This window comes from Sinocyclocheilus rhinocerous, unplaced genomic scaffold, assembly GCF_001515625.1.
Source record: "Sinocyclocheilus rhinocerous isolate Xijiao unplaced genomic scaffold, SAMN03320098_v1.1 scaffold1211, whole genome shotgun sequence".
Classification (NCBI taxonomy): domain Eukaryota; kingdom Metazoa; phylum Chordata; class Actinopteri; order Cypriniformes; family Cyprinidae; genus Sinocyclocheilus; species Sinocyclocheilus rhinocerous.
In genome coordinates, this window is record NW_015670979.1 from 491,016 (window position 1) to 501,353 (window position 10,338).

Sequence of the window (10,338 nt, forward strand, 5' to 3'; positions counted from 1 at the left end):
TTGTCAAGTCTGTTCATGTCAAGTCAAGTCTCTGATTATTGTTTGGATGTTTGGATCACACTGTAAATAAACTGCACTTGGGTTCTTCACTACGCTCGCCTTCAGTGGACTGATTCGTTACAATGACCTTTCAGAGGAGCTGTTTTTAAATTAATATATCAGTTCATTAGTTAGTTGATAATAATTAAGGATTCACTTTACAAGAACTAATTTAAAACACAATTTCCAGATAATTATGTTTGTGAAACAGAGGACACCTAATAGCACACAGCTAGTCTGGCAGAAAGCCTTGATTGTTTTTCCTCTGAATCTGATTCAGTCATATCTAAAAGTGCTTCAGGGGGTTTGCTGAATTTCTACAGTAAAAACCTTCAAGGCTCTTGCAGTGACAGTCAGCACATCGAGGCTGTATTGCCATTTTAGGTGGTTAATTTAAATCTTTATTCATTTTCAGATCCATGGTTAACACGTCCCTGTTGTGGCTCCCTGACTCGAGTCTCTGTCAGCACATGCCCTTGCTCAGGTGGTTGTGAGTATTTCCTGTTACTGGCCCTTTTTTCAACTCTTACAAAGTAGAGGATCATCCGGACCTTTTATAATGCACAACAGTATATATATATATATACACACAGCATTTTATTTTATTTTATTTTTTAAAAAATATGGGAAAAAATTAAGTAAAAAAATATGTATTGTATGTATTTTGAGGATTTATATGTTATTTGAGATACACACTAATATATAAAAAATTACGTAGAATTATGAGTAAGGCTCAAAGATGGTTTGGATATAACATCACGGTTAGATTGGTTAAAATGTCTTTTAGAACCATCCACTGTGGTGGACACCATGCATTATAGGGTGAATTTATTTGCTGGCACACATGCAACATGTTAAAGGCTCATTAGAGGAAATAAAAAGAGTCCTCCTGTGTTTATAATTGTTTAAGGCATCATGCGACTCACAGAAATCCTCCTGGCTGTACATCATTCTAATTCACTGAATTTTCCTGACACAACTAGTTAAACTACCAATGTTTGTGTATGATTAGGGATGGGTACCGAAACCCAGTATTTAATCGGTCCCGGGGCTAAATTATGAAAGACCGGAGTATCGATAAGCTCTGACGTTAACGGTTCTGCTATCGGTACTGGAGAAATTAATAAAACACACATACATACATTATTGCTATATATACATTATCTTGCAAATAAGAATACCGTTAAAGTTCCGAATCGATAAGCAGTATCGGTAAGAGTAGTAATACCGTTAAAACCTTAACGATACCCATCCCTATGTATGATACTGTAATAATGTTAAAGCCTTCTTAGCTTGACCATTTATTTCTGTGCACATGTACATGTGCATCTTGTTTAGAGACAGTAAGAAATACAGCATTTATTTTTGATCTGAGTGGCCCCAACATATCAAGCTGATTTCTCTGGAAAGTTTTGATACTCTGGGAAGGTTTTTTTTTTGTTACTTTTAGCTGTAAGCGTGTATATCTCTGTATGTGTGTGTTTATACCTGCATGTCTATTAGTATATTAGTCATCTGGCTCTTTGGTTTATTTGAATAGGTTATTCTAAGGTTAACGAACAGAAAGAGTCTGTAACACTTAGCCGATGGTCTCTGAACTGAACAAATGATACCGCATCATAGCGTTTTGCTATGAGGTAGGTTTGAATTTAGCAAATCTCACTCGGTATGAATCATATCACCTCTCAGTGAAATTCCACAGCTGTCCAAGTAAAACCACTTAATATAGCTTACGCTGTTGTCAGCAGTTGCTTTGCTCAGATAAACCTATGCCTAGAAGACCACACTCACTTAAAAACTTTAAAGATGTTTTTGTTCAAATTTTATGGTCAACAATTACCTTAAAACCTGATTATTCCTAGACAGGACACCCACAGACCGACCCACAGGCCAATTTACTGACCATCTGATGGGTATTGCACACAAAACTGGAAAGCATTTTCTCTATCTGGCAAGCTTTAATCAGATTGGCGGATTTTAAGCACCTTCCTGGAGTAAGGGCACACCGGGTTTATTATCAGTCTACTTGGAAACAAAGTCATGTTTACGAGGTACCGGTTGATCCAACGAGTGCTTTTGTGGATGAAATAATCTCTAGATCTGCCAGTTTTTCAGGTTAGTGAGAACAAAACAAACTGTGATTTCAGAATCAGAATCAGAAAGAGCTTTATTGCCAAGTATGCTTGCGCATACAAGGAATTTGTTTTAGTGACATAAGCTTCCAGTACACAGAGACAACAACAACAACACAGATAATAAAAAATAAGATGAGAATAAAAAAAAAAAACACATATGTAAATATAAATAGACAAATATTGAAAAATAAATCGAAAAATAAATAAATTGTATGTACAGTTGTGCTATAGATGATAGAATGGAATAGAATAGAATGAGATGCAGGGATGTACTAGGATGGAGGTGGTAACAAATAAATATAAGGTTATTGCACATTTTTATTGCATAATGTGGGGAACATTTAACTGTTCATGAGGTAGATTGCCTGGGGGAAGAAACTGTTCTTGTGCCTGGCTGTCCTGGTATTTGCGGATCTGAAGTGCCGGCCAGATGGTAAAAGTTAAAAAAGGGGATAACTTGGATGTGAGGGATCCAGAGTGATTTTCTGAGCCCTTTTCCTCACTCTGGATGTATACAGTTCTTGAAGGGTGGGCAGGCACATCATCTTCACTGATCTGAAGTGCAGGAGGGGGGGGGTTGCAGGAGGTGTTAACTATTGTGTAGAGAGATGGTCAGAACGGGTGTGGGGGGTTTTGAATCTACAATAAAATTCATTCAGGTCTTCAGCAAGTTGTTGATTCGCCTCAGTGTTGGGGGATGGTGTCTTGTAGTTTGTGATGGCTTTCAGACCTTTCCACACTGAAGCTGAGTCATTGGAAGGGAACTGATCTTCCAACTTTTTAGCGTAGGTCCTTTTAGCCACGAGAATGAATGAGTGAAACTCCCGCGGCGTGTAGAACGGTTTACAGTTAATGAAGATTTCTTTCGTAGCATATCAGTCAGATACTCTCTTTCTGTCTAAGTGGGCGTTTATAGGCCAGATTAAGCTGCTTGAACTGTTTATTCAAAGGTCTGACTACAACTCCATTGACTGTGTCACACATTTTGAGTTAACAATGAAAACTCCTCTCAAAGCGTCCATATCTTTGCCAGATGTGTGTTTGTTTTCAAGCGTCTCTCCCTTCATGATGAGCACTTAGGACTCATTTTCAGCTTTTCTGTGAACAATGCACTCTGGTAATTATAGTCAGAGCAGACAGAGACTGACAGTGGGCATCAGCAGGATCACTGCGATTTTTGACGTTACATATGCGAGCAGCTCACTCGTGCTGCGATACTCTCGCCGCTGAATGACAATTTGCCATCTGCTAGTCCAGCCTGACACTTTGGAGAGAAAGACTATCAGAGGTACTATCAAAGTCAGGCACATCCTCTCGACGAAGTGCTTGCTGAATGAAAAATTTCAGCATGGGGCTTCATGAGGCACTCTGATTATTCATGTCAAGCACCTATGGCTCTTGATTAGATTTTTTGTTGTTGTTGCAGGAGGAGCAATGGGATGAGTTTTCCCAGTCATCAGTGCAAATGTTGTCTTCCTCATGTCCTCTAAGTCAGGATTTATAATTGTTTTTTTAAATATACAGCTCTTTTTCTTTCTTTGCTTTTCCTTGGCTTGTCTTTCTTCACAGGGACTTCGCTGAGAACCACGTTGGGTTGCTGAATTATTCCACTCTGAAGACATGCACCAAGCTCACAGTGCTGTAAGTGTTTTTACGTGCATTTACCCTCAGCCACAATCCACTGTAAAATCTGATTAGTTGGTTTCATTGTGTTTTTTTATATGATGGCTGCACATGTTGATGCCAGCATCACAATTAATGGCAACGTGGAAGCGAGTTTGATTTAATGGTCAGTTTAATTGAATGTGGTACAGATGTTGGTTTTAGTTTATCTCAGACATGTTTGTTTTTTTTTAATCCTCAGTTTATCTCTAAAAGGAAATGCTTGTTCTTGGCTAGTCATCAGGATGTGAGTGTCTGTCTGCACGTGTTTCTTACAAGTGAACAAAGTTTGAAGCCCTTGTGGAAAATGAAGTCAAGCATGTGTTGAAATTTTCTTAATTTTACTGTAACTTTAAAATATAGGACATGACACCATTCTGGTTGTGTATATCACAAAGTCTTTTGATGTTAGGTTTTTCAAATAATTATATGTCATATACTGTTGGGTATAAAAGTCTGAGACCACTAGTAAAAATTTTTCTATTTTGCACTTTTTTAATATTACATACCATTTTATTTTATTACACAATTTTTATTAAAATTACATTGTCAGATTAACAACGTAACTAAAAATGTTAAATAAAAACACAATTATTTGATAAAAAAAAAAAAAAAACGTTTTAATTGTTTTTAACCATGTAAATGACTGGCATTTTGCTGTATATCAGAGCAAACTCACATCTTCTCAATTCTACCACAGATCGAGAGCAAGCTTGACGTTTGTGTTGACGTTTGTGTTTTTGGACTGGGTCAAGATTGAGCATTTTTGTGAAGAATAAAATTATTCGCGGGACTCCCGCAAAATAGAAATATCTAAACATAAAATATCTAAAAACAAATAAATTGTTTTTCATCTATTGCACAAAAGCAACAAGAACAACTAATATAAAATTTAAATGATTAACAGGCGCAAGCATAGGCAGAGTATTTATAACACGTGTTTGCAGCATTGAGCAATGTAACAAATCACAGACATATCTATTGATTTCTGGATCGCAATGGCCAATCAGAGGCGCTTAAGTTAGAATACACTCAACGCTCAAATGGAGTTCTTGCGCAGTGCTGAAATTGGCATGCTCACGAATCCCCTCATTATAACACACAAAGTGTAGACATTATGAAAGATTCATTGTGCATATATTCATAGTGTTACAGCTTTGTGAGATCGCGATGAACTGAGATGTCAGCTTTTTAGTGATTATAAAGGGAGCGCTCTTTGCTCGAATTCTGCCATTCCAAACCATGCACACAGAAGCTCATGCTTGCTATTAAAAATAACAGTGGTTTGTGAATGTTGATGCTTAAATAACAAATATTTTATCAGTGTTAATACTCTCATAGTGTATTATTAATATGTGCAATTCTCTTTTGTAATGGATGTGGGGAAATGTCAGACATATCTTAAATGAGACTTTCAGAGAGAGATAGGTATCCCTGCAAATAAGGTCAGCTTGCCCTTGCTGGAAGAATAAGCTGGAAAATGCAGCAGAAAGCAGTACGATTTCGTTATCGTCTGGCTGTTTCACAGCCCAGTGGCTGTTCTTTGAGGCTTCCACACAAGTGAAAATGTGGTGGTTTAGTCTCATTGGAAAGTAACATTAAGTTTGTTCTCTCAATTTTTATGTCCAGATCACTGCATGACAATAAAATCAAGATCCTTCTAGAAAACACGTTTCATTCTCTTGGATCTTTGGTTGAACTGTGAGTACCGCAGCACATAATCTGGAAAGGATGTGAAATCTTGTGATTTGAGAGTAATAACTTTGCTTAAACTTTCTGCACATACATAATTGAGATGGCTTTATATGCACATGGATTATGCTTATTTAACAGATGTATTTGTTTCTCCTTCGTTTTTTTTTAGAGATTTGTCTTGCAACAGAATTTCCAATCTTCCTAAAAACACTTTCAGGAGTTTACAATATCTGCAAAAACTGTGAGTCATGCACATATCAGTCACGTAGTTCAAAAGTGTTGAATTGATCAATGCATACAATGCAATAAACAACACCACAATACTATGAAATAATATTATTTTAAGGGATATTTCACCCAAGATGGAAAAAATTCTGTCTCACTCACCCTCATGTCCTTCCAAGCCTTTGTGCTGTTAGTTCTTCCATGGAACAAACAACTCTTCATTTGGAAGCTGTCAACCCCCCAAAAATGACAAATGACTAAAAAAAAAGCAATAAAAGTAGTCTAGCTGTATTTAGAGCTGTCGAAGCCATATGATAACTTTTTGAGTGTTTCATGTCCTTTTTGGAACTTGACAGCTCCTGGTAACCATCAACTGTCAATGGATAGCAAGAGCTACAAAGTGGTTCTTTAAAAAAATCTGTTTAAAGAAAAACAGACTTGGAATGTGATCAGTAAATAATCAGAATTACCATTGTTTGCTGACATACTCCATTTAATATTTGCAGGAATATATCCCATAATCCTTCACTCCATATTCATGCCAGTCACTTCGATCACCTGGTCCAACTTGAGTCTCTGTAAGTATCAACACCGCATGTTCTGCCTTTCAAAAGAATGCCTTTTAAAACCCTATTAGTAGGTGTCACATGAAATACAACATCCATTTGTATTTAACAGAAGTCTGGAGGGCATTGAAATTCCTGATATAACCACCAAGATGTTTCTTCCGATGGGAAACCTGTCCCACATGTACGTACCTCTCATTGTGTGGTCTGTGTATTAATCTGCATAAGCAGGATGCTCAGCTTGTAATCTGTTATGTGTGCATATCTGTCTTTTCTAGATATTTTAAGGATTTTCAGTACTGTTCCTATGCCCCACATGTTCGGAAATGTAAACCTAATACGGATGGCATTTCATCAGTGGAAGACCTGCTAGCCAGCATGGTTCTGCGGGTGTCCGTCTGGGTTATGGCCTTCATCACCTGCTTTGGGAATCTCTTTGTTATCGGAATGCGCTCCTTCATTAGAGCAGAGAACAACCTGCATGCAGCCTGCATCAAAGTCTTGTGTTGTGAGTACAGCTGAAACTATTATTAATATTTGATTAATAAATACATTGTGCAAAAATGGTTTTAATAATAAAAAAAAAAATAATAATACAGCGACTTCAGATGATGCCAACCCTGGACTGACATACAAAACTGCCAAATACTATTCTTATATTGTATCATTATGACCACAATCTGTAATCATCGTCTAACATATTATGTGTACTTAACTAAATACATGATGCTAACTAGCCATATAACCTTATCTCATAGGTATATGCTACTGCCATACAGATATTACATTGACAAATTGATTACTTCCTGATTGTACCATTGAAAACATACACTTTTTGTGAAGCTACTCTAAAACAAAATGTATTGTGAAAAGCCCTGTGCAAATAAAATTGAATTGTATTAATAATAATAAACGATTGACTTCGTTGTTGACTAGTCTGGTCGTTATACAGAACACTTCATATGTTTATTACAAATTACAATTATTATTAGGGGTTCAAGCGTGTAGTGCTAAAACCCTATTGTAATTGTTATTCTTATTATATTAATAATAAAAATAAAAATTAATAAAATATTATTTAGTTATAACTATATTTAGCTGTCTAATATATACATTATATTATGTAGCTATATTAGTTGTTGTTGTTGTTATTATTATTATTATTATCCGTTACAAAATACACACACTCACACTATCATCTGTCTGTAACAGTCTCATAAAAGTCCACAGAAACGTTTGGCTAGACATTTTATGAGAACGAGAGAGAGAGAGTGAGGGAGGATTTTCTTGGAAAGAAACTATGCCCAGTTATGCAGCCTTCATGAAGGGGGATATTAGTGTAAAAACCCATGGGTAACAATAGGTAGGGGGAATTGATCTGAATAATGGAAGCTGACAGTGAAACCTGTTATGATTTGGTTTGCTTTTGTGTCTGTGTGTGTGTTTGATTGTTCGTTCCTGAGTATTTTTTGCATTAATCTATAATCTTATTTAGAAAGTGACCGTTCATTTGTCTTCATAAGCTTGCTTGTTTGAATGTTATGTGCAATTTTGAACTTATTTAAAGGGTAAAGTTACAGACTTCCACAGTCCGATCACTTCTTGATGTACCGAAAAATAAACACATCTACTAATACTTAAGTAAATCTTTGACAGGTGTAGTTTTGCCAGACATCAGGACGAGAACACGGATAGCCGCTTGATGGGTTATTTTTTTCAGTACTGCAGTTTTACCACCAAAAATCTGATAGGGAAAGGCAACATTATTTTACAGAATGTATTTGCGATTGTGATTTCAAGCTTGTCTCTTCTTTAGACAAACCATCTTTTGCTAAAAAAAAGATAAATTATATGTGTGTATGTGTGTGTGTGTATAATGCTAATAATTAATCATTTTACTTTTTTAAATCAAGCATTAAAACATCAAATTGCTGACTTAATTTTAGCAAAAGATGGTTTCAATTTATTATATAGGTATTATTATAGAAATAATTGAAAGTTTTATTTACATAGATCTAATTTAATTATATGAAAGTAATGTAATTTAACTGTAATTTCTGTATAAATGTTATGTATGTTATGTATTATATTGTAATATATCGTTTTTATATATTAATAATATATTGATTTATTATAAAGTATAATATAAATATATAATAAATCAGTATATGTGTATATATAATTAAATTGCAGGAGTGCAGACAATTCAGTTCACGGTCTCTGTCTGTGCTGGTTTGGTTAATCTCAGCTACATCAGTGCGGGAACAGGAGCTTGGCCTTTATCCTCACCTGTTCGCTGGCTTTAATAGTGTCCCTCTACTCACCTTTGCCATGCTGTCAGATTAAAAAAATCGCCTATTACCACAGATGGCGGTACCATTGCCTGGCTCTGATTCATGATGTATTCCTTCAAATTATAAGGAACAAGGATACGTTTATACATTATTCACATTAAACACATTCCCTTTTCTCATAAGCTTTTGTGACGGCTGCAGTTTTCCTCAATTTATTGTCTGACTTGTGGGAGAACCAGCAAATGAGCAGCTGTGAAATATTTCACACCTCCACAGGAAAGAGAGGCCTAAAATAAACTGGCAAGCTACTTCATGCCACTTCTGGTCACACTATGTCTTTGTTTTTATATTAGTAATGAGGAAGATAATTTGTGCTGTTAAGATTAACATCCATTACAGTAATCGCTGCAGCAGGGGCTAGTCACCGTTGTTTTAAATCAATTCTGTGACTAGAGTGTATATCAAAAACCAACATGTCGTGACATAATGATACCAGAAATAAACCAGAAAAATTAAAACAAAACCCAAAAATTTCAGTAGAGACATTAACTTTCGTGGTTGAGTTGGATGAGAAACAAACCAAGTCTCAGTTGGTGCTCATCTTCCTCTGGCTGGCACATATTTAAAAAGATTTCATGGTATATTTATTTGTAGAAGCCTAGTTTTTTTTCTTCATTTATGCTAAGCACTGTATTATATGCTTGAGGAATGTTGTCATTATTTTGATTCTTTTGCTTTAATGTTTTCCAGTTGCTGACTGTCTGATGGGAGTCTATCTTTTCTTCCTGGGGATATTTGATGTGAAATTCCGCGGCGAATATAACCGGAATGCTCTTATCTGGATGGATAGCGCGGAATGCCGAACGATTGGCTTCCTCGCCCTGCTCTCCTCTGAAGTATCTGTTCTTCTCCTCACCTCCTTGACACTAGAGAAATTCCTAGTCATCGTTTTCCCGTTTAGCCATCTGCGGCCCGGGAAGCTGCAGACGGTGTTGGTTCTGGCCTTCATCTGGATTCTGGGATTTGTCATAGCAGCTGTTCCCTTGCTAAATGAAGACCTGTTTGGGAACTATTATGGGCGAAATGGAGTATGTTTTCCACTGCACTCTGATAGGCTGGAGAAACCAACAGCCAAAGGATACTCCACAGGGATATTTCTTGGTTCGAGTCTTTTCTCTGATTTGATGTTTACTAATATATTGAAGTGTTTTCATGTATTTAGTAGTTTTGATTCTTCTATTAATATAATATAATATACACTACCAGTCAAAATTTTTAAATATTTAAGCTTTTTAATGTTTTTGAAAGAAGTGTTATGCTCACCAAGCCTGCAGTTGTTTTATCAAAATAATATTGTGAAATATTACAATTACAATTTAGAAGAAATGTTTTCAATTTGAATGTTTAAAAATGTAATTAATTCCTTTGATGGCAAGATGTATTTTCAGCTGCTATTACCGCAATCTCTAGTGTCACATGATTCTTCAGAAATCATTTTAAAATGCTGATTTGGCACTCAAGAAACATTATCAATGTTGAAAACAGTCATGCTGCTTAATTTATTATTATTATTTTTTTTTTTTACCTTGTAATTTTCAATCAAAATGTCATAAATCGATCCTCCACTGAAACAAAAGTCTTCTCTCTTCTCTCTTCTTTCTTTGGGGAAGTCGTAGCCTAATGGTTAGAGAGTCGGACTCGTAACCCAAAGGTTGCGGGTTC

The 10,338-nt window shown here is 35.9% G+C and overlaps 1 protein-coding gene across 1 annotated transcript in view; it reads left to right on the top strand.

Annotated features, from left to right (window-relative positions):
• Window positions 1-10,338, top strand: part of LOC107734460 (relaxin receptor 2-like) — a 39,015-nt gene that overhangs the window by 6,723 nt on the left and 21,954 nt on the right. Inside the window, exons 4-10 of the mRNA XM_016546432.1 lie at window positions 455-529; window positions 3,744-3,815; window positions 5,466-5,537; window positions 5,701-5,772; window positions 6,263-6,334; window positions 6,435-6,506; window positions 6,601-6,830. Of these exons, the coding sequence (XP_016401918.1) occupies window positions 455-529; window positions 3,744-3,815; window positions 5,466-5,537; window positions 5,701-5,772; window positions 6,263-6,334; window positions 6,435-6,506; window positions 6,601-6,830 (665 nt within the window). The remainder of the gene's footprint in view (window positions 1-454; window positions 530-3,743; window positions 3,816-5,465; window positions 5,538-5,700; window positions 5,773-6,262; window positions 6,335-6,434; window positions 6,507-6,600; window positions 6,831-10,338) is intronic.